This window comes from Piliocolobus tephrosceles, chromosome 4, assembly GCF_002776525.5.
Source record: "Piliocolobus tephrosceles isolate RC106 chromosome 4, ASM277652v3, whole genome shotgun sequence".
Taxonomy (NCBI): domain Eukaryota; kingdom Metazoa; phylum Chordata; class Mammalia; order Primates; family Cercopithecidae; genus Piliocolobus; species Piliocolobus tephrosceles.
In genome coordinates this window covers 75,718,916-75,744,054 of record NC_045437.1, presented here as the reverse complement: position 1 = coordinate 75,744,054, position 25,139 = coordinate 75,718,916, and the positions used below count along the sequence as shown (strand labels likewise).

At 38.9% G+C, this 25,139-nt stretch overlaps 1 protein-coding gene and 1 pseudogene across 1 annotated transcript in view; both read left to right on the top strand.

The window, feature by feature from the left end:
- Positions 1-10,572, top strand: part of DMGDH (dimethylglycine dehydrogenase) — a 71,039-nt gene extending 60,467 nt beyond the window's left edge. Inside the window, exons 15-16 of the mRNA XM_023215070.2 lie at positions 3,072-3,206; positions 9,841-10,572. Coding sequence (XP_023070838.2) covers positions 3,072-3,206; positions 9,841-10,056 — 351 coding nt within the window. The 3' untranslated portion in view covers positions 10,057-10,572. The remainder of the gene's footprint in view (positions 1-3,071; positions 3,207-9,840) is intronic.
- LOC111544482 lies at positions 7,362-8,360 on the top strand (annotated as a pseudogene).
- Positions 10,573-25,139: the final 14,567 nt, after the last annotated feature.

The following is a 25,139-nucleotide window of genomic DNA, read 5'->3' as shown; positions in this document are numbered from 1 at the left end:
AACAGGGCTAGGCCTCCTGAGATCTTGGTTCTTAACCAGTTTGTTGATTGCCTGTCTTTGACTGAGTTAACGCACTGCTCTTAGACTCCAAACCCAGCATCTGTGGGGTGTTTCTGTGTAGATCAAATTATAATGTAAATATAGACACTTTTGGGAAAGGCTGCACAGACAGTAGTTGTTATGAAACCTATTCATCTTTCAAAACTCAGCTCAAAGAATGCTGCCCCGATCCCCACTCTCCCATCCCAGGCGGAACTGGGTCATTTTCTTCCTTGAGCCCCCACTGTCCATACCTCTATCGAGGCTTCTATTTGTTTGCATTTCTGCCTCCACATATTAGATATTCTTTGTTTTAGATTTATAAAACTTTTGTGATTTTTACACCCTAGAACACACAGAACCAACCATGACTCATATTTCAAAATTTGTATTGCTAATTGATATGCTATTATGTGTCATGTTCTGCTATGTTTCCAATAATCTCAAATTGTTCTTTTTTTCTGTTAAAACATTGAGGAAAAACATTTCCTGTTAAAACATTGTTTCCTGTTAATACATTGAGGAGATGTAATAATTTCAGGACTGGACCCAAGATCATGTTCTCTGAAGCTCTGAATACCCCTGCCTAACACAGTATCTAATATTCAGCAGGGGCTTAAGAACAGTTGAATAAATAATTGAAAGAAAATTATTGAATAGGAGACTCAGGAAGATTAAGAACCTTCAAGCTGTAAATGTATCTCTAATAGTAAAGATTCAGATTCTATGACAGTAGGTGAGGAAATAATTTCAGATCTGCTGGCATTCCATAAATCACACCGTATAACGCGTTTGGTCACTGACTCTTGTTTAAGTGCTTCTCCACACAATAAGGCATAAAACTTTTTCAGTATAGTTATTGATTCCAATGTAGACAAGAACTCTAAAAAGCACCCTTTGTCATCATTATTCTATGATTGCAAGTCTCCTTTTTAAAAAGCAAAAAAAAAAAAAAAAAACTGTTGCTGTTATAGAATTCTTTCTTAGATATACAGTGATCCCTCTGTGTATGTGGGGGATTGGTTCCAGAACCCCCACATATACCAAAATCTGGGTTTTCTCAAGAACCACCAACCCATATATACAAAAAGTCATCCCCTCCATATGCATGGGTTTCAAACCCCACGAATACTGTATTTTCTATTTGTGTTTAGTTGAAAAAAAATCCACATATAAGTGGACCTCTGCAGCTTGAAGTGGTATCGTTCAAGGACCAACTCTGCATGTTTTAACTATAGTGAACTTTGGTTTGTTATGACTTGTTATCATGAATTTATCCTATATATGAATTCAAATGAATCAAGCTCTTCCTGTGACTCCCTGCCCCCATTTGCCCTATATTAAATAACACGAGTTCCAATCTTCTTTAAATTTTCATGATCTGGCTTCATAATAAAGCTTTATAGTTGGTTCTCACCATTTGTATCACCCTGGGGAAGGAGAGAGAATTGGATGTTCATTTTGCACATTATTGTAACCTCAGCTAATGGAAACTTTCTCTAACTTCCTGTGTAGGTCAGCAATTTAAAGTTGGATTATCCATAGAAGTCATATTTCATTGTGGATTCATCCTAGAGGCTCTAAACTGGGAAAGGAATAGACTGGGGGGGGGGGGGTCTCAGTGAGGGTGTGTGAGGACCCCTGCTGCTGCTTCTCTGGAGGTTAAGGGGATTTATTACACTCAGTCCTAAATGTTTCAAGTGCAAAAAGAACTGTGTAAATCCTAAATGTTAGTGGTGGAGGACATCTTAGGCATGAAATATTCTTTCTTATTGCCAATGAAGAAATTGAAGTTTTTGGTCGTTTCCTTTCTTTGCTTTCAGAGAGTAGTCTGTCTGTGGGAACTGTTTTGAGAATCTTGTTTTCCACATTGTGATCTCTGATTAAATCTCATTCACTGTAGACGTGATTTATATATCACAAATTTCCTTTCCCCCACATAAGAGATGCTTGTCTAGGCAGAGTATGCAGAAGTCTCACACTAACCTCCCACCGATGTCAGCCCTCCCTCCAGGGCGCTCGCTCTCAGTGCTCTCTCTTCACCTCTGACTAGTTTATCACACTTACCATGTGTCTCCTGGCATTTGGTTGAGTCGAATTCTATCTCCCTTATTAGCTAAGTGTCTCTGCTGAGGAGTCATTGCTCACTTGTGTGTCCTACTCACAGGTAAGCTGTATTAAGGTGTATTACCAATAAGTGTGAAGTTTTCCAGTTTGCCTGATTCCTACTTTTTTTTGTTAATACATAAGAATGAATTCAAGGTTATCCCTATAACAATGTCGCTCTCATTCCCTTATGTTGATTGCATTGGGAATGACCCTGAGTGTGTCCATGGGAATGTATTAGGAATAGGAATGTCATCTGTCATGTGTTGCATGGAAGAAGTAAAAAAAAAAAGGTTGAAAAGCACAGTGTTAGAGAATAAACTCTTGGATAAAAATGTCTGTGTCTAACTCATTTTGTTACCCACACAGGGCCTAGCACTATGCCTCACACATAGTAGGGACTCAATAAATGTTTTGAGAATGAACTAATGAATGCGACCCAATAGGTAAATACATTCCAGAGACATTATTCTGAAGAAGCAAAAAGAAAATACCGCATTTTGGAGTTGTTTTAGCATCATGTTTCAAAAACGTGAATTTTCTTCTTGTAAAAGACTTTCTATAGGTAGAAATTGAGTTGCACATTGCTTACTGACAGCCCGTACCACTGTCCAGACCCATTAGACACAAGGGTCACTTTCATAATCCACCATTGCAACATGCCTTATGTTTTTCTGCCTAAGTGGTTCTGGTAAATTGTCATCACAAGTTATTACCCTTAAGTCTAACATATTCTGAAGGAATAGGTGGCTGATACTGTCATTTGAGGACTAAGAAATATTTGTCTAGACATTTGATCCAATCTGTATTTTTATTTAATGTGTAATTGGCGAGAAAATAGCAAAGGCAAATTTAAATGCTTGCATCTCTAACCTTGTCACAGTGTCTGAGCATTCATTCATCATCATTATCTTGGATTCCTGCAGCCAGCAGACTTCATAGGAAAGCAAGCACTGAAACAGATTAAAGCCAAGGGGCTGAAACGAAGACTGGTCTGCCTCACCTTGGCAACGGATGATGTTGATCCAGAGGGAAATGAAAGCATCTGGTACAATGGCAAGGTGAGTGCTGAGGACCTCACTGCCAGGGGCTGTGGCGTCTTCTGCAACAGAAACTCCCCTTGTTCCTATTTTCTCTTAAACCCTTTTGCTATTAATTATTTATTGGAGGGATGACACACTTTTGATTTCTGAGCTGACATTCAAAAGACAGAATGCAATTAACTGAAAGGAAAATGAAATGTTGCTCATTTTTGAAAACATAAAATTCTATATATTCTGTTTAAAGAAAACAAACCCAAAGACTTGAAATACATTGGACAATGAGGAGGGTATGATTTAGAGGGTAAATGATCTATTTGCTCATCACATCCATGTCTGTAAATGCAAAAGACGGATTTTATAAAAAATTTGGCATTCTGATTTAACTTTTTATGGATCTTTCAGAAGGAGACAATTAGCATATTAACAGGGAAAAAATCCAAATGAAAACATCTATGACAATAGAGGGTAGAACCTTAGAAAGTAAAGCAAAAAGTGGAAACCATTTGGCTCTTCAGGAAGAGTAAAATCACCTTCTCATTTTGGAATGTTACTTTTCATTCTTTCTATTTGTATTCAGTAAAACCAGGGTAAGTCAGATAACGTATCAATGGGACTTTGTTTTCTCCATTTTTTCTCCCAAGCTTTCTGCATTCAGTTACTGTCTCCATTTTTTTATTACTATTTGTAAAACCCAATTTTGTTGAAACTGAGTGTGGGTGTGTTTTTTCCTGGTGTTAGCAGGCACGTGTGGGACACCCAGCTTAGACCAGGAGGAGGGAATAGAGCCTTCAAAGCTCATCTAAACAACGGTTCCACAATGAACAGGGTCAGCTTGGTCATTACCCAAGACTCAGAGCTTCTGTGCCTGGGTTTTTTTCTTATTCACTGCAGCCTACTTGATATTTGTTTCCATTTTCTCTATCTCATCAGTAACACAAAGAGTGCTAGAAGTGGAGAAAGCCAGTGGTGTCAAATCACAGCCTTTGGGGCTAAAGCATGGGTCAGTTTAACAAAGAACTAACAACTACTGAGTTCTTACTGTATACCAGATATTTTTCATGTGCTCTCCCATTTAACTTTACAGCACGCCTATCAGATATGTATGATCATTTCCATTTTAAAGATGAGGCTTTGAGGGGCTCAGAAGTAACTTGCTTGAGGTTACATGGCTGGTGATTGATAGAACCGATCTCCAACTCAGGTCTAGTTTCCAGCTTTGAATTTCTGGTCCTTTCTTCTAAGACATAAAAGAGATCAATTTGATCTCTTTTCTTTCTCTGCTGATGTCCCCCTGTAGTTTCTTAAGAATTTAATTAATTAATTTATTTATTTATTTATTTATTTATTTTGAGACAGAGCCTTACTCTGTTGCCCAGGCTGAAATGCAGCAGCATGATCTCGACTCACTGCAACCCGCTTCCCGGGTTCGGTTCAAGTGGTTCTCCTGCCTCAGCCTCCCAAGTAGCTGGGATTACAGGTGCCCGCCACCATGCTTGGCTAATTTTTGTATTTTTAGTAGAGATGGGGTTTCTCCACGTTGGCCAGGCTTGTCTTGATCACCAGCCAGGTCATACATCCACCTTGGTCTCCCAAAGTGCTGGGATTACAGGCATGAACCACTGCCCCCGGCCTTAAGAATTTAATTCTATACCCACATTCTTGTGCATCTGAGTATCAGGTGAATGTTATTAGAGTCTATGAAGCCAACTGACTTTTCTCAGCTCTCAAGTGCCCCTTCACCTGTCTGCAAGCCTGGATGGGCCGACCTCTACTTCCTTCTTAAATTGGGCTGAGTTTGCTCTTCTGTTTGAACTGTTCCTACCTTTCTCCCTGTCTCTTCTTTCTCTTTCTGTTCTGTATCTCTGGTTCAGCCCTCTTTTCTTAATATGTATTCTTCCCCATTTCATATTTGCCCACAATTCACATGATTTCTACTTATAACCAGCTCTGCCATTAATTAACTGTTTGACCTGATCCTGAGCTGATCTCTGGGCCTCAGTTTTCTCATCTGTAAAATGAAGCCATTGGATGAGATAACGTCTTCTTGTCATTACATTTCCTCCCACCTCATCTTTCCTTTGTTTTTTATTTTTCACTCTATTCCCAGTCAGTTTTCTCAGTACTTCTTAATACGGTCTACACTTACCCTTCCACCAACCTTCTGTTTTACTCAGCATGGAATGAAAGAGATATTATGCTATATTTTTCAGTATTCCCACATCATCCACAGTCAACTGATTTTTAGCCACCTTAAATATGATGATACCAAAATTAGTTTTAAAACCTTGAAAACCCAAGCTCCAATCTAAAGTTTTTTTCATTTGCCCTATATTTACATGCTATATTGTTCACCTTTCCTTGCCATCTGCTTATAAAACTGCTAATCCAATTACAGGATTCTAGCTCTTGGATTTCCTAATATGAGTTTGCCTGCTCTTTGATGCTTAGTAAGGTCATCATTTTAACATGCAGATGGTCTTCTTTTTTGATCCTTTTTCAGAGGCTCTCCTTGGATCGTCTTTACTCTGGACTGATATGAAATAATTTTTGCTTTTTATTTTCAGACTTTGTCTTGTGTTGCTTTTAGTATTTTATGCTTGCAAGCATTTCCAGTGCTAGAGATAGGGTACAAATGTATCTGTTTATTGACTTTTTTTTTTTTTTAGTGTCTACTATATGCCAGCGATATTCTAGGCACTGGGGATATAGCAGTGAACAAAACACAAGAATCTCAGACCTCATGGAGTTTATATTCCAGAGGAGCGAGAGATGGACAATGGACAAAATAAATAAAGGTCTTTAGTGCCTTGGGGAAAGGTCAAGTCCAACTGGGAGAAGGGCAGTGCTGGAGAAAGGGATTATAAACTTAAATGAGGTTTAATTTTTTTTTTTTTAAATCAAGGCATAAAGATGGTCATGAGAAAGGCTTTCTTTATATTGGGTGACTCAGTTATAAAAGATGCTTATCTTGGAAGGAAGTTTTGAAAAAGAGGTTTGTGGAGAGGTTTGGAGAGCTTAAAAGGTTTTTAAAATTATTATTTGTAAACTAAAACACATAGGGACAAAGAAAAACACAATAGAACATCAAACTTAAATTATGTTAACTTCCTTCAAGGGCCATTTGCCATGTTACCTTCTGGAAGTCAGATAGAGACTTCTCATAATTTGAGAGAGAAATGAGAAAAGGCTAAAAATAGATGAGAATTATTCACATTGGTAAAAAGAAGGTCAATGTTTGTTTTAACAAAGAATGAGAATTTGCCGGGCAGAGGGTGGGGACCGATTGTTCTCACAGTTCACTGAACTAAAAGATGGAATGGATCTAATTGAACCTGGAAGATTTTAGGGAAAACTGTTTAAAATTTATGCAAGAGAAAACATTTCCCTGGAGATTTAGTAATAAGGTAAAAGGAAAGGCCAGACTTCTGAAATGCCCTGGGCTTCTAACCCCTGGATTAGAGAGAAATTCAAGTAGAAATGAAAGTAAATTCTAGCAGAAAGCAAAGCAAACTTTAAAAATAGCACTCATAAATAAGGACTCTCTTTTCTTAGTTTACTAAAGCAGAATGGCTGCAAGACAAATCACTGCTGGGATATTAGGAGATGAGAAGGGCTGAGGAAACGGTGCATGTAGTCTCCTAAGAGTGATTGTGGGCTTTTGACCCAGTGAGTCAGGGGATTACAGCCTGAGACCGGCGCAGGTCTCTTCCTGTTTTCTGAAGATGCTCAAGCAAACCAGGTTAACTCTCCTAGGGCTCCAAACCCAAATCTCTCTTTTACAGGTGGGGAAATGAAACCAAGGTTACCAAGAAAGTCTTTCAAAAAGCAATGATTAAGCCAGGCATGGTAGCTCATGCCTGTAATTCCAGCACTTTGGGAGGCCAAGGCAGGCTGATCACTTGAGTTCAGGAGTTCGAGACCAGCCTGGCTAACATGGTGAAACCCCGTCTCTACTAAAAATACAAAAATTAGCCAGGCATGGTGGTGTACACTTGTAGTCCCAGCTACTCAGGAGGCTGAGGCAGGAGAATCACTTGAACCCGGGAGGCGGAAGTTGCAGAGAGCCAAGATTGCACCTCTGCACTCCAGCTGGGGCAACAGAGCAAGACTCCATCTCAAAAAGCAAACAAAAGCAATGATTAGGTGCAGCCACAGAGCTGCTCACAGGGCCACATGGCTGAGGGGGATGCAGGGGTGACCAAAGGCAGGATGAAGAAAGTGAAGTAATGGCAGCCATTGATGGTGAGGAATGGTGTGTCATTGATGACTGTGCCAAAATATTTTGTGTTAGAATTAGTGATGTTATAGATGACCCCAAATGGACACTTTGCTTGCAAGTGATGCTACCAAATGAGTACCCAGGTACAGCTCCGCCTCTCTATCAGTCGAATGCTCATTGGCTTAAAGGGCAAGAACTTGTCCATTTATTGAATAACCTTGAGGAAATACATATGTGGCTGCCCCATTTGGTTCAGAGAGAGTACCTGCTTTGTGTCCCTGGGATCCAGGCTATGTTTCTTTTCCTCCCAAAATATTTAATGAGAAAATGACAGAATATTGGTGAAAGTATTCTTTACCTGTGAGTGGAGAAAATAAGAGATATTCCAATACAAAATCTCAGATGACAGAGTCATGCCCAGATGTAAAGAAAGAAACTGAAGAGGAAGATGTTGAATGTGAAGATGATCTCATTTTTGCATGTCAGCCAGAAAGCTCGGTAAAAGCACTGGATTTTGATATCAGTGAAAATCAAAAAGAAATAGAATTCTCTGTGATTGATCATGGCATTTCTGTTACAGGCCAAATAAGTACTTTTCAGGCAGACTTGGCTCCAGTAGTTTGTCCCAAACAGGTGAAAATGGTTCTTTCCAACTTGTATGAGAATAAGAAAATAGCTAGTACCACCCACAGCATCTATGCCTGCAGAATATATTGTGAGGATAAACAGACCTTCTTACAGGATTGTGAGGATGATGGGGAGACAGCAGCTGGTGGACATCTTCTTCATCTCATGGAGATTTTAAATGTGAGGAATATCTTGGTGGTGTTATCACGCCGGTATGGAGGCATTCTGTAGGACCAGATCACTTTAAACTTACCTGTGCCAGAAACATACTAGTGGAGAAGAACAACACACATTCACCTGAAAATCATCTAAGGCTTTGGAAATAAAACAAAAAATGTTCATCACTGAGTAATGGATTAAGTGAAAATCCAGGAGTTTCCACCTGCAGTTGTGGGCTGAGGTGACAATTCTTCCAACATATTTGTTAGTATAAATATTATGCCTCAATTTCTGTTGCAAATTGGTGATTGTAAAATTTCCAAAAGTGATTTTCTTGTCTCTTTTTCTTTGTTTGATTCTTATAATATACAGCAATAAATATGGAGAGTCAGTAGTCTTCTTCCATACCAGGAAAAAAAAAAAAAAACTAGCAATGATTGAAACTCTAACCTCTCTGACCCTAATCCCTGCCTGTATCACTGAACTATGATCTAAAGGAAAACAACAATTTTAAAGCATGTGTTATAACTTGGCAGTTAACAATCAGCCAGAGAGAAACTTTTACTAATGAATGTATTCACATTTTTTTTTTTTTCAATCAACCAGTTTTCACAGTAAGTTTAGAAATCATATGGAGAGCTTCTGATTTGGGGTTTCAAAGAGAATTAAAAACTGGGACTACAGAGATAGGAGTCTGCAATTAAAGTCATGAATGTGTTAGCATCTAAAATACTGGAAGTGCTATAGTAAGATTGTTGATTGTAGCGTGCTCTTTGCTGAGGCAGCTGAATGATCACCAGGCTGATTCCCGTCCGTGCATGTCTTAAGCTCCAGCTATAAGCAGTCCACTGTGCCAGACGGTAAGACTTTAAGGATTAGTGCAATGTAGTGTGGCCAGGAGAAGCCATTTTGAGCAGGGCTATGTATCGTGTTTTACTTTTGTTGTCTTCCTTTTCTTTTTGTTCCATGTAATGTTTTGACGACAGTTTTCTGTATTTTCTGGTTTTTCTTCTTCTTCATTCTTTCCTTTAGACCTAATTTCCAATAACCTTCTTATCTTTTAATCAAACTTGTTGTATAGACTTTTTTTTTTTGAGACAGTCTCACTCTGTCATCCAGGCTGGAGTGCAGTGGCCAGATCTCAGCTCACTGCAATCTCCGCCTCCCAGGTTCAAGCAATTCTCATGCTTCAGCCTTCTGAGTAGCTGAGAGTGTAGGTGCCTGCCATCACGCCCAGCTAATTTTTGTATTTTTAGTAGAGACAGGGTTTCACCATTTTGGCCAGGCTGGTCTCGAACTCCTGACCTCAAATGATCCGCCTGCCTTGGCCTACCCAAGTGCTGGGATTACAGGCACGAGCCACCACTCCTGGCCTAAACTAAGTATTACTGTTTTAAAAATGAGAAATTTCAGAGTAATACAGATGTGTACCTTGAGAGTTACTTTTCATAATTTGTAAGCTTTCATTCATCTTCTCAAAATGTGAAGTTTTCCTCCTGTGTCTCTGGCGTTGTGCCCCCAGACAACATTTCAGAAAACTTCCATTTTGTAAGTTGAATCTGTATTTCAGTTTTTTCTTTTCACCCAGAGATGAGGAGCACAGAGCTGTGACCGAGACACTGAGGACTGTTGGGTCTTGTTTTCCAGGTGGTTGGCAACACGACATCTGGAAGCTATAGCTACAGCATCCAGAAGAGCCTGGCTTTCGCATATGTCCCTGTGGAACTAAGTGAAGTGGGACAGCAAGTGGAAGTTGAACTATTAGGCAAAAATTACCCAGCAGTCGTCATACAAGAACCTTTGGTATTGACCGAACCAACCAGAAACCGGCTTCAGAAAAAAGGTGGAAAGGACAAAACTTGAAAAAAGACCTTTAGCAGTCAAATGAATTGGAGTTGCTAATGACTGTCCTTGAAATTATCATAATTGGTTCCCAGGGGCATAGAGGAAACCAGGAATTCATTTCAAAATCATCAAAGTCGAGATTTAGAATCTTAGCGAAACCTTTCTGTTAAGTGTTTTCTAAGCAAGACAGAATAACAGATAAATGATTTACATTTTTCTTTTAAATGAAGAAATTCGAACTGAATTTTTTTTATTACTCCACATTACCTAATCGGCAAAACATTTAGGTGTTTGCTAATATCTACAATCATTACTATACACGAATTAAAGGATATTTTATAATTTTAGTAACAAATGCGTTCGGTTCTTCATAGCTGAAAACAAATTAATAAATTATCTTTTACATAGAAACATGTATAATATTGTTGATGGATTTACTTCATAGAGAAATCTTTCCTTAGATGAATAAATGATAGTTTTAATTTTTCATGATGTATCTGTGATGAAAACAGTAAAATTTAACATTGACATATAGCCAACATTTTAATTCAATTCTCTGAAGTATTTATCATTTTTTAAATGACTTCCCTGAAAGGAGCTTTATAGGACATTATTATTCTCCTTTCAAAGGTTGTTTTAGAAGAGAAGTTGCAAGAAAGAACAGAGTCTTCCAAAGGAAGCAGTACTTGTAAACTTTCAGAAATGAAGCTGAAACATAAATAGATTGTGCCAGTACAAACACAGTTTGAATACTGAACACCTCTCTTTGGGAAAGAATTAATGCAAGTTGACATCACATGGTGCTGTTCTGAATATCATTTCACAAAGCATTTGACAAAGCAGGTCAAACAAAAGCTTAAGAGCTGACAGTTTGTCCTTAGTGCTATGTACAGCAAGAAAAAAAATCAATTTAGAAATAATTCTTTGATATACTTTTTGAAATTATTTGGGTGTCGTTGATGGAATAAATCAATTTATTTTGTAAAGAGTGGTTTATCATTTATAATTAATTTATACATGCATACATTTATTACACATTTATAGAAGTTTTCTTAAGTATTAAAAAAACTGAATGTGAAGCATGGTAAGATTCTGTCCTTTGAATAAACTTTAAAATGATTTCTTGTAAGGTCTGAAAAGGTGCCAATTTTACATTTTAAATGTTTTATAACAGTAGTTATATATTAGAACTCTTCACATGTTTGTTTCTCTTTGGCATGTCCTCTTAGATGAGAAAAGAAGGAAATCCCTTTGGTAACAAACAGGGTTCCTAATTATTGGGAATATTATCTAGCTTCTTTAATCCAGTTCATGTTAGTGCTGGGAATTTGGGATATCAGCTTCTCATTCTCTGCCTTTCTATAACCCCATGACCTCAGGATAGTTACATACCATCTCTGGGTTCCTCCTCTGTAAAATAGGTTTAGACTCTTTTTTGGATACTATATTATCAAGAAGCAATAATGAAAGTACAACATTAAATTCATATCATATAGTTAATATAGCACTAAAACTGATGAATGAAAGAATAAATCATTCAGATAAATGTGAAAATTTTAAAGAAATCCTACGCACAGTATAAAAGAAGTCTACCCCGATTTCCTTAAGAAGTTGCCCTCATTCTCCCTTTTGTTGTATGTTAGGTGCTATTAGGTTTCGTGGATTACCCCAGCACCCCCACTCATACTCAGCCAGTCCGTCCTGGCCTCAGCACCAGGTTTGGTATCAGCCAATTCACGGGCTGACAATGACCTTCAACACAGCTTGACTATGGAAAGCTGAGAAGAGTTGACCAGATTTCTTCCATGCGAATTTGGATTGTGAACCATCAGAGGAAAAACTGGTTAGTACTAAAAGCTGAAGCTGAAAAGATGGATAGAAATAGAAGCCATAAACCCAAGGGAGCAATGAGAGCTCCCGATAAGGAGGGAGACACTGAGAGAGAAACAGAGAGAATAAAAGACCAGTTCCCAAAGCTCTCGGCTCCTGATGGCTTGCTGGCCAGTTCTTGGGTGAGAACCTTGACTTAAAAGGGCCTAACTGAAACCACTAGCTTCTGAAAAGTGGAACATACACGGAGAGAGGTTAGTGTCAGCCGTGAACAGCAAACAGCCAGCATACTTGAAAACACTGGTGATGTGCAGAAGTCCGTGTCTACAGTTCAGAAAAACATTCTCAAGAATGTGATGATAAATGATAGGCACTTTCTTCCCTTGAGTGATGAAAACTTCTTGGAATTGCAAAAACAGTTTCTAGTCAACACATTATCAAAACATTTATGGGTGGTGTTATGTTGCTAATGTTAACATCCTAACTAATCTGTGTCTTTCTTCTTTTCTACTGATAAGGAAAGATGACAGAAAAAAACATCTTAAAGTATACTGTGTGGGACATTAAATAACAGACGAGATTCTGGAATTTTACTGAGAGCATGTTGTGCATATTTTAATTGAACAAAAGGAAAGGTTGATATTATCAGGAAACACAGCAGTTGTGAAAGGAAAAAAGTTTTGGCTACACAGATAGCATTTTTTTAAAAAATTTAAGTTCTAGGATACATGTGTACAATGTGCGGGTTTGTTACACATGTATACATGTGCCATGTTGGTGTGCTGCACCCATTAACTCGTCATTTACATTAGGTATATCTCCTAATGCTATCCCTCCTCCCTCCTCCCTCCCCACAATAGGCTCGGGTGTGTGATGTTCCCCTTCCTGTGTCCAAGCCTTCTCATTGTTCAATTCCCACCTATGAGTGAGAACATGTGGTGTTTGGTTTTCTGTTCTTGCGATAGTTTGCTGAGAATGAAATGGTTTCCAGCTGCATCCATGTCCTTACAAAAGACAAAAACTCATCCTTTTTTATGGCTGCATAGTATTCCATGGTGTATATGTGCCACATTTTCTTAATCCAGTCTGTCACTGATGGACATTTGGGTTGATTCCAAGTCTTTGCTATTGTGAATAGTGCTGCAATAAACATATGTGTGCATGTGTCTTTATAAGAGCATGATTTTTAATTCTTTGGGTATATACCCAATAATGGGATGGCTGGGTCAAATGGTATTTCTACTTCTAGATCCTTGAGGAATTGCCACACTGTCTTCCACAATGGTTGAACTAGTTTACAGTCCCACCAACAGTGTAAAAGTATTTCTCCACATCCTCTCCAGCACCTGTTATTTCCTGATTTTTTTTAATGATTGGCATTCTAACTGGTGTGAGATGGTATCTCATTGTGGTTTTGATTTGCATTTCTCTGATGGTGAGTGATGATGAGCATTGTTTCATGTGTCTGTTGGCTGTATGAATGTCTTCTTTTGAGAAGTGTCTGTTCATATCCTTTGCCCACTTTTTGATGGGGTTGTTTGTTTTTTTCTTATACTTTTGTTTGAGTTCTTTGTGGGTTCTGGATATTGGCGCTTTGTCAGATGAGTAGATACAAATAGCATTCTTTAGCTAAAGTCCCAGGAAAGCGGAGCCACCAAAAATCAAATTAATTATATCCTTCTTCTGATGAATCTTCACATAAAAATATAAATTATCATCCTATTTTTATCCCCTGCCATTAATGAATTAGAATACAAGTAATGTATTTAGTTTGTTTTCTGTTGCTATAACAAAATGCCTGGGTCTGGGTAATTTATAAAGGAAAGAGGTTTATTTAGCTGACGGTTCTGGAAGCTGGCAAGTTCAAGACCTGGTGATTGCATCTGGTGAGGGCCTTGTGCTGCTTCATAGCATTGCAGAAAAGCAGAAGAGGTGAGAGGGCATGCTTGTGAGAGAAAAAGGGGACTGAAATCCTGCTATAGCTAACCCATTAGCTATAGAACCCATTAGAAATCCTGAAATAGCTAACTCATTCCTGAGAGAAAGGCATTAATGAGAAATGCCATGACCCAGATACCTCCCACTAGACCCCACCTCCCCACACTGCCACAGTGAGGAATGAAGCCTCCAACAAATGAAGTTGTAGGGAAAAAATCAAACCATAACATGTATGGAAAGCTGCATTATGAATGACAAAAGGGTAACACATTATTTAATTGTATTTTCTCCAGGAAAAGATTTTGGAAATATTAACATGCCATGAAGCACAGAGGTGGTGGGGTGACACAAAAGCTACTGGGCTAAAAAATCACAAGACCTGCTTTCCCCAGGTTTGCCACCAACCAAACACAGTCTACATAACGTCTACTAATGCCTTTCCTGTATTTTAAGTTATATGAGTAATTGCTTTCCTTAGTGTTCATTAATCTACGCATGTTCGTAGAGTACTTACTCTACAGACCAGGCACCGAAAGAGCAGTGGTGAACAAGACAGGCATGGCCTTGCCTTCATGAAGTTTATAGACTCAAGAGATCAAGCATTTAACTAAAAAAATAAGGAGACGTTTAATTACAAATCATGATGTCATGAAGGCCAAGGGGAGAGAACATTTTGAGAAGGAGGGGATGGCTAACAGTGTCAGAAGATGAAAAGATGTCAAGTAAAACTAAAGGCTGAAAAGCATCCCTCAGGTGAAGCAGAGTGGTCATGGGTGCTACTGGCATGAATAATTTCAGGATACCAGTGAAGGCAAAAACCAGACTGCATTGAAAAATGAACAAGAGGTAAGGGTTAGAGACAGGGAGCATGTGATCTTACCACCCAGGAGCAGTTTCCTAATGAGACAGGTTATAATGGACATCGGTTAGAAAGCATTTAGCTGCAAGTAAAAAAAAAAATCCGATTAACAGTAATTTATTTATTTATTTATTTATTTATACTTTAAGTTCTAGGGTACATGTGCACAATGTGAAGGTTTGTTACATATGTATACATGTGCCATGTTGATGTGCTGCATCCATTAACTCGTCATTTACATTACATATTTCTCTTAATGCTATCCCTCCCCCACCCCTCCACCCCACGATAGGCCCCAATGTGTGATGTTCCCCACCCTGTGTCCAAGCGTTCTCATTGTTCAATTCCTACCTGTGAGTGAGAACATGTGGTATTTGGTTTTCTGTCCTTGTTTGCTCAGAATGGTGGTTTCCAGCTTCATCCATGTCCCTACAAAGGACATGAACTCATCCTTTTTTATAGCTGCAGAGTATTCCATGGTGTATATGTGACACATTTTCTTAATCCAGTCTATCATTGATGGACATTTGGGTTGATTCCAAGTCTTTGCTATTATGAATAGTGTCACAATAAACATATGTGTGCATGTGTCTTTATAGCAGCATGATTTATAATCCTTTGGGTATATACCCAGTTATGAGATGGCTGGGTCAAATGGTATTTCTAGTTCTAGATCCTTGAAGAATCACCACACTGTCTTCCACAATGGTTGAACTAGTTTCCACTCCCACCAACAGTGTAAAAGTCTTCCTGTTTCTCCACATCCTCTCCAGCACCTGTTGTTTCTTGACTTTTGAATGATTGCCATTCTAACTGGTGTGAGATGGTATCTCATGGTGGTTTTGATTTGCATTTCTCTGATAACCAGTGATGATGAGCATTTTTTCGTGTGTCTGTTGGCTGCATAAATGTCTTCTTTTGAGAAGTGTCTGTTCATATCCCTTGCCTACTTTTTGATGGGGATGTCTGATTTTTTCTTGTAAATTTAAGTTCTTTGTAGATTCTGGACATTGGCCCTTTGTCAGATGGGTAGATTGCAAAAATTTTCTCCAATCCTGTAGGTTGCCTGTTCACTCTGATAGTAGTTTCTTTTGCTGTGCAGAAGCTTTTTAGTTTAATCAGATCCCATTTGTCTATTTTGGCTTTTGTTGCCATCGCTTTTGGTGTTTTAGTCATGGAGTCTTTGCCCATGCCTATGTCCTGAATGGTATTGCCTAGGTTTTCTTCTAAGGTTTTTATGGTTTTAGGTCTAACATTTAAGTCTTTAATCCACCTTGAGTTAATTTTTGTATAAGGTGTAAGGAAGGGATGCAGTTTCACCTTTCTACATATAGCTAGCCAGTTTTCCCAGCACCATTTATTAAATAGGGAATCCTTTCCCATTTCTTGTTTTTGTCAGATTTGTCAAGGATCAGAGGGTTGTAGATGTGTGGTGTTATTTCTGAGGGCTCTGTTCTGTTCCATTGGTCTATATCTCTGTTTTGGTACCAGTACCATGCTGTTTTGGTTACTGTAGCCTTGTAGTATAGTTTGAAGTCAGGCAGCATGATGCCTCCTTTGTTCTTTTTTCTTCTTTTTGCTTAGGATTTTCTTGGCAATGAGGGCTCTTTTTTGGTTCCATATGAACTTTAAAGCAGTTTTTTCCAATTCTGTGAAGAAAGTCTTTGGTAACTTGATGGGGATGGCATTGAATCTATAAATTACCTTGGGCAGTATGGCCATTTTCATGATATTGATTGTTCCTATCCATGAGCATGGAATGTTCTTCCATTTGTTTGTGTCCTCTTTTATTTCATTCAGCAGTGGTTTGTAGTTCTCCTCAAAGAGGTCCTTCACATCCCTTGTAAGTTGGATTCCTAGGTATTTTATTCTCTTAGTAGCAATTGTGAATGGGAGTTAACTCATGACTTGGTTCTCTGTCTGTTCTTGGTGTAGAGGACTGCTTGTGATTTTTACACATTGATTTTGTATCCTGAGACTTTGTTGAAGTTGCTTATCAGCTTAAGGAGATTTGAGGCTGAGACGATGGGGTTTTCTACATATACAATCATGTCATCTGCAAACAGGGGCAATTTGACTTCCTCTTTTCCTAATTGAATACCCTTTATTTCTTTCTCCTGCCTGATTGCCCTGGCCAGAACTTCCAACACTATGTTGAATAAGAGTGGTGACAGAGGGCATCCCTGTCTTGTGCCAGTTTTCACAGGGAATGCTTCCAGTTTTTCCATTCAGTATGATATTGGCTGTGGGTTTGTGATAAATAGCTCTTAGTATTTTGAGATACGTCCCATCAATACCTAGTTTATTAGAGTTTTTAGCATGAAGTGTTGTTGAATTTTGTCGAAGGCCTTTTCTGCATCTATTGAGATAATCATGTGGTTTTTGTCTTTGGATCTGTTGATGTGATGGATTACGTTTATTGATTTGCATATGTTGAACCAGTCTTGCATCCCAGGGATGAAGCTCACTTGATCATGGTGGATAAGCTTTTTGATGTGCTGCTGGATTCGGTTTGCCAGTATTTTATTGAGGATTTTCGCATCAATGTTCATCAGGAATATTGGTCTAAAATTCTCTTTTTTTGTTGTGTCTCTGCTGGGCTTTGATATCAGGATGATGCTGGTCTCATAAAATGAGTTAGGGAGGATTCCCTGTTTTTCTATTGATTGGAATAGTTTCAGAAGCAATGGTACCAGCTCCTCTTTGTACCTCTGGTAGAATTCGGCTGTGAATCTGTCTGGTCCTGGACTTTTTTTGGTTGGTAGGCTATTAATTATTGCCTCAATTTCAAAGCCTGTTATTGGTCTATTAAGGGATTCAACTTCTTCCTGGTTTAGTCTTGGGAGGGTGTATGTGTCCAGGAGTTTATCCATTTCTTCTAGATTTTCTAGTTTATTTGTGTAGAGGTGTTTATAGTATTCTCTGATGGTAGTTTGTATTTCTGTGGGGTTGGTGATATCCCCTTTGTCATTTTTTATTGCATCTATTTGATTCTTCTCTCTTTTCTTCTTTGTTAATCTTGCTAGCAGTCTATCAATTTTGTTGATCTTTTCAAAAAAACAGCTCCTGGATTCATTGATTTTTTGGAGGGTTTTTTGTGTCTCTATCTCCTTCAGTTCTGCTCTGATCTTAGTTATTTCTTGCCTTCTGCTAGCTTTTGAATTTGTTTGCTCTTGCTTCTCTAGCTTTTTAAATTGTGATGTTAGGGTGTCGATTTTAGATCTTTCCTGCTTTCTCTTGTGGGCATTTAGTGCTATAAATTTCCCTCTACACACTGCTTTAAATGTGTCCCAGAGATTCTGATATGTTGTGTCTTCGTTCTCATTTGTTTCAAAGAACATCTTTATTTCTGTCTTAATTTTGTTATTTACCCAGTAGTCATTCAGGAGCAGGGTGTTCAGTTTCCATGTAGTTGTGCGGTTTTGAGTGAGTTTCTTAATCCTGAGCTCTAATTTGATTGCACTGTGGTCTGACAGACAGTTTGTTGTGATTTCTGTTCTTTTACATTTGCTGAGGAGTGCTTTACTTCAAACGATGCGGTCAATTTTGGAATAAGTGTGATGTGGTTCTGAGAAGAATGTATATTCTGTTGATTTGGGGTGGAGAGTTCTGTAGATGTCTATGAGGCGTGCTTGGTGCAGAGCTGAGGTCAAGTCCTGGATATCCTTGTTAACCTTCTGTCTCATTATCTAATATTGACAGTGGGGTGTTAAAGTCTCCCATTATTATTGTGTGGGAGTCTAAGTCTCTTTGTAAGTCTCTAAGGACTTGCCTTATGAATCTGGTTGCTCCTGTATTGGGTGCATATATATTTAGGATAGTTAGCTCTTCTTGTTGAGTTGATCCTTTTACCATTATATAATGGCCTTCTTTGTCTCTTCTGATCTTTGTTGATTTAAAGCCTGTTTTATCAGAGACTAGGATTGCAACCCCTACTTTTTTTTGTTTTCCATTTGCTTGGTAGATCTTCCTCCATCCCTTTATTTTGAGCCTATGTGTGTCTTTGCACATGAGATGGGTCTCCTGAATACAGCACACCGATGGGTCTTGACTCTTTGTCCAACTTGCCAGTCTGTGTCTTTTACTTGATGCATTTAGCACATTTACATTTAAGGTTAATCTTGTTATGTGTGAATCTGATCCTGTCATTTATGATGTTAGCTGGTTATTTTGCTCATTAGTTGATGCAGTTTCTTCCTAGAATTGATGGTCTTTACAATTTGGCATGTTTTTGCAGTGGCTGGTACTGGTTGTTCCTTTCCATGTTTAATGCTTTCTTCAGGAGCTCTTGTAAGGCAGGCCTGGTGGTAACAAAAGTCTCTCAGCATTTGCTCACCTGTAAAGGATTTTATTTCTTCTTCACTTATGAAGCTTAGTTTGGCTGGATATGATATTCTGGATTGAAAATTCTTTTCTTTATGAATGTTGAATATTGGTCCCCACTCTCTTCTGGCTTGTAGAGTTTCTGCTGAGAGATCTGCTGTTAGTCTGATGGACTTCCCTTTGTGGGTAACCTGACCTTTCTCTCTGGCTGCCCTTAACATTTTTTCCTTCATTTCAACCTTGGTGAATCTGACAATTATGTGTCTTGGGGTTGCTCTTCTCGAGGAGTATCTTTGTGGTGTTCTCTGTATTTCCTGAATTTGAATGTTGGCCTGCCTTGCTAGGTTGGGGAAGTTCTCCTGCATAATATCCTGAAGAGTGTTTTCCAACTTGCTTCCATTCTCCTGGTCACTTTCAAGTGTACCAATCAAATGTAGATTTGGTCTTTTCACATAGTCCCATATTTCTTGGAGGCTTTTTTTGTTTCCTTTTACTCTTTTTTCTCTAAACTTCTCTTCTCACTTCATTAATTTGATCTTCAATCACTGATACCCTTTCTTCCACTTGATCAAATCGGCTACTGAAGCTTGTGTGTGCATCATGTAGTTCTCGTGCCATGGTTTTCAGCTCCATCAGGTCACTTAAAGTCTTCTCTACGCTGTTTATTCTAGTTAGCAATTCATCTAATCTTTTTTCAAGGGTTTTAGCTTCCTTGCAATGGGTTCAAACATCCTCCTGTAGCTCAGAGAAGTTTATTATTACCAACCTTCTGAAGCCTACTTCTCTCAACTCGTCAAAGTCATTCTCCATCCAGCTTTGTTCCATTGCTGGTGAGGAGCTGCGATCCTTTGGAAGATAAGAGGTGCTCTGGGTTTTAGAATTTTCAGCTTTTCTGCTCTGTTTTCTCCCCATCTTTTTGGTTTTATCTACCTTTGGTCTTTGATGATGGTGACCTACAGATGGGGTTTTATTGTGGATGTCCTTTTTGTTGATGTTGATGCTATTCCTTTCTGTTTGTTAGTTTTCCTTCGAACAGTCGGGACCCTTAGCTGCAGGTCTGTTGGAGTTTGCTGGAGGTCCACTCCAGCCCTGTTTGACTGGGTGTCACCAGCAGAGGCTACAGAACAGCAAATATTGCTGCCTGATCCTTCCTCTGGAAGCTTCGTCTCAGAGGGGCACGTGGCTGTATGAGGTGTCAATTGGCCCCTACTGACAGGTGTCTCCCAGTTAGGCTACACAGCGGTCAGGGACCCACTTGAGGAGGCAGTCTGTCCATTCTCAGAGCTCAAACTCCGTATTGGGAGAACCACTGCTCTCTTCAGAGCTGTCAGACAGGGATGTTTAAGTCTGCAGAAGTTTCTGCTGACTTTTGTTCAGCTATGACCTGCCCCCAGAGGTGGAGTCTACAGAGGCGGGCAGGCCTTGTTGAGCTGCAGTGGGCTCCACCCAGTTTGAGCTTCCTGGCCACTTTGTTTACCTACTCAAGCCTCAGCAATGGCAGATGCCCTTCCCCCATTCCAGGCTGCCGCCTTGCAGTTAGATCTCAGACTGCTGTGCTAGCAGTGAGCAAGGCTCCATGGGCGTGGGACCTGCTGAACCAGGCATAGGATATAATCTCCTGGTGTGCCATTTTCTAAGACAGTTGGAAAAGCACAGTATTAGGGTGGGAGTGTCCCGATTTTCCAGGTACCATCTGTCACGGCTTCCCTTGGCTAGGAAAGGGAAATCCCCCGACTCCTTGTGCTTCCCAGGTGAGGAGATGCCCTGCGCTGCTTTGGCTCACCCTCTGTGGGCTGCACCCACTGTCCAACCAGTCCCAGTGAGATGAACCAGGTACCTCAGTTGGAAATGCAGAAATCACCCATCTTCTGCGTTGATCACACTGGGAGCTGCAGACCGGAGCTGTTCTTATTGGGCCATCAGATCCCTTTTAACAGTAATTTAAGCCATTATTTATTTTATGAATTCACATAACAAGACGTCTGGTGGTAGGCTTGATGACATCATTAAGTATTTCAGTTCTTTTTTATTTACCCTACCAAATCCTCCCCTCCCCCAATTTTATTCTCATATATACATGTATATGATTAAACTGGCTTTAAATTTTCACATTTTTAGCCTATGCTTTAGCAAACATTGTATTCTACAAGTAAGTTAATTTGGAGAACTCTCAGCTACACCAATAGGCCTCCAACACTCATAGAGTGCTACTGCATTCATTTTGAGAGTTCTTAACTGCTAGAATCATTCAGACTTACCTCCTTGGCCTAACATTTAGAAATTAACAGTATATTGGAGATTATTCCATATCACCCTTTTTTGTTATACAATATGACTATTTTTATTATTTTTTAATACAAGTGCTCACATTGGTTTTAGATACTTATGCATGGTTAGAAGGAGCTGGCTTAGAACTGATGCTTAAGAAATGGATATACCATGGGCCAGGCATGGTCACTCACACTTGTAATCCCAGCACTTTGGGAGGCTGAGGGGGATGGATTGCTTGAGCTCAGGAGTTCGAGATCAGCCTGGGCAACATAGTGAAACCCCTGTCTCTATTTTAAAAAATTTAAAAAAGAAATGGGTATACAATGTAAAATGTCCCATACAGAAAAAACAGATGCAATTCAGTAGTATATTTTGAGTATTGTGCCAACTCTAAGGCTCAGCCTGTATGAAAGGTAAGGAAAGGAAAGAAGCAATAAGATAAAAGGCCAACATCCTGTTTCTTGATCTGACTGGTGGTTACATGGCAGTTACTTTGTGATGATTCCTTCACCTATGTACACTTTTGTGCAATTGTCTTATGCACAAAAAAGTGCTATGCCGGAATATTTTTATAAGAATGGTGCTATTTTGCACTGTCTTCTCTCTCTGGTTAGTTTTAGGGAAGTAGAAGATGGTAAGCAATGTGGGATGAAGGGGTCAAGGGAGTTTCAGTTTGAATTGGCCATAGTGGTTCTTATCCAGATTACCAATTTCATAAATTTGGAGAATCTCTGAGGTAAAATAAATCTTTCTTTTTCTTTTCTTTTCTGACCCTTTTCCTCCCAATGCACACACACACACACACACACACACACACACACTAATTCAAGAACAAAGCCAACAATAAATTGAAGATGCTTCTTACAAATAACTTTTTTTTCTTTTTCCCCTTTTTTTTGTTTTGAGAGGGAGTCTCACTTTGCCACCCAGGCCGGAATGCAGTGGCGTGACCTTGGCTCACTGCAACCTCCACCTTTCAGGTTCAAGCAATTCTCCTGCCTCAGCTTCCCAAGTCGCTGGGATTACAGGTACACGCTGCCACACCTGGCTAACTTTTGTATTTTTAGTAGGGACGGGGTTTGACTATGTTGGCCAGGCTGGTCTCAAACTCATGACCTCAGGTGATCCACCCCCCTCGGCTTCCCAGAGTGCTGGGATTACATGTGTGAGCCACCACACCCGACCAGAGAATTACCTTTCTATATGCATAGAATCTTGATAGTTCTTAATGCATTAACAGTAGTTGGCACTAATGAATAACTTATATTCGTTAGCTAAAAGAAGGATCAAAGGATCTCAAAAACACCTCTATAAGTTTGGTTTATGATCTTAAAGGCCTTTAAGAAGACTCTCTGCTCCTCACTTAGATATGGTAGTAATAAATCCATTCCTATCTGTTTCTAAAACGAAATAGATCATAAAAATATTTAATAGCTGGCATCTAAATTAACAAAGTTTAGTCTTCTTTCTGATGTTCAAGTCTATCTCCTCTTGGACAGTTCAGGGTAGTAATGAAGCAATAAGTAACACCAACCACAATTTGCCACATGTAGTTAGTGGACTTCAGGTTTTCTCTCTGAAGAAAGACCTCTTACCATGCTTATCTCTCCAGCAAGGAAGCTGTTGTTACTGTACCCCAACAGTTAATAATTTAGAGATAAAGTATTTAAAATTGTTTAGTCTTTGTATGTCATATTTATCATATTCAAAGACATTGCAACAAAAACAGGAGAAGCACCGAGATGCAGGAATCATGTCTTCTGAATGTAGTTTATAACAAGCCAAGAAACCTTGCAAACCCCAGAAATCAAGAGGCACGGCATTAGCATCTATGTGATTCTCTTAGTGCATGGCCTGCAGGCTTTACAAAGGTGTTCACTGGGGAAGACTTATTCTTGGTCCTCTGTTCTCAATTATAATGAATTTTACTTTTTGTTGAAATGTAAACTATGTTATTACCATTATTATTATTATTATTTGAAATAGATGATATATGCACAGAGTTTAACATTTAGAATGTATAAAAGGGTATATGGTGAGAAGTTGTTCTCTTTCCCATCCCTGTCCCCAGTTAACCAGTCTATCCAGAGACAACCAATGTTATAATTTCTTCTGTACATTCTTGAAATACTCTATAAACATGCATGCACCTCTCTCTCTATATCTATATATATGCATATATATACACACATATATTTTTAAATAAATGAGAGCATACCAACCATAATGTCCTTTGCCTTTTAGAAATTAACAGTATTTTGGAGATAATTTATATCATCCTTTTTAATGATTGCTTAGTATTCCATAATTAATTTAACCAGACCCTATTATTGGCCTTTTCCTATTACAAATAAGGCTAAAATGAATATCTTGTTGTATATTTCTCACATTGAGTATCTCTACAGGATAAATTCCTAGAACTGGGATTGTTGAATTAAAGTGTGTGTGCATTTTGATAGATATGCAAAGTTGTTCCCCTTAGAGGTTAAGCCAAATTTCACTTTGCTGATGAATGTGTAAGAGGGCTTGTTTCTTTACACTCTCCCCAAAGCATTGAGTTATCACTGGTACATTATTGATGTTTCTATTTGAATTTCTCTTTTTGAGTGAGATTGAGCATCTATTCATATATTTAATGGTCACTTGTATTTCCTCTTCTGTAAACAATTGTGTTCCTATACTTTACCCATTTAAAAATTGGTTTGTTGGTCTTTTTCTTACTGATTTTAGGAGTTATAAAAGATTTTCACTATGGGATAAGTAGGTTTTGTGAGGGTTGGAATGCAAGCCAGGTGATTATGTATATTATTTCTATGTAAAAAATATGTTCAGAGTTCCAGGCACCCCACATGCCAAACAATGAGCTTTTATCTCACTTCTGAATTGGGAGCTGCTTTTATTTCTGTCCAATTTCTGCACCTTCTAACGGACCAGAATAGTTTTTACTGATATGACTATGTACTGAGAAAACCCTAAAAGAAACCAATGATTAAACCAACTCAAACAATACAAGAGTTCAGTAATTGGTAGGATACAAATTGGTAGATACCATAGCCTTCATGTCCACAAATAATAGCCAGTTAAAAGTTATAATGGTAGAGAAAGCCCCATTTCAATAGCAAAAGAGAAGATAAAAATATTTAGAAATAAGTTTAAACACAAAACTGATATGAGGAAAACACTTCTAAAAGGTGCAAAAATAGACCTTAAATGGAAAGGCACTCCTATTCTTAGATATGACAAGCGAATATTATAAAAATTTTGGGGCCAGGTGTGGTGGCTCATGCCTGTAATCCCAGTACTTTGGGAGGCCAGAGCAGGAAGATCACTTGCACTCAGGACAAGACTAGCCTGGGCAACATAGTGAGACCCCATCTCTACAGAAAAGTTTGAGAAATTAGCTGAGTGTGGTGGCTCACACCTGTAGTCTCCAGCTCCTGGGGAGGCTGAGGCAAAACGATCACTTGAACTCAGGAGGTCGAGGCTGCAGTGAGCCATGATTGTACCATTGCACTCCAGCCTGGGCAACAGAGGGAGACACTGTCAAAAAAAAAAAAAAAAAAAAAAAAAAAAGAGAGAGAGAGAGAGAAAGAAAGAAACAAGAAAGAAAAAGGAAGAAAACATGCAGGAACAGCCAGGAAAACACTAAAAGTGGAAAGCTATGAAGAGTCATTAGCCCTACCATACATGACAACATACTGTAAAGCCTCTAAATCTGAGACCATCTAGTGCTATGAGTAAATAGACAGGCAAGTAGAATCCAACTAACTGAAAACCTAGAAATAGAGTCAAGTATATGTGGAAATTAAGCATATGATAAACGTGGCATCTCATATCATTGGGACAAAAATGGAATTCCCTATGAATGGTGCTGAGACAA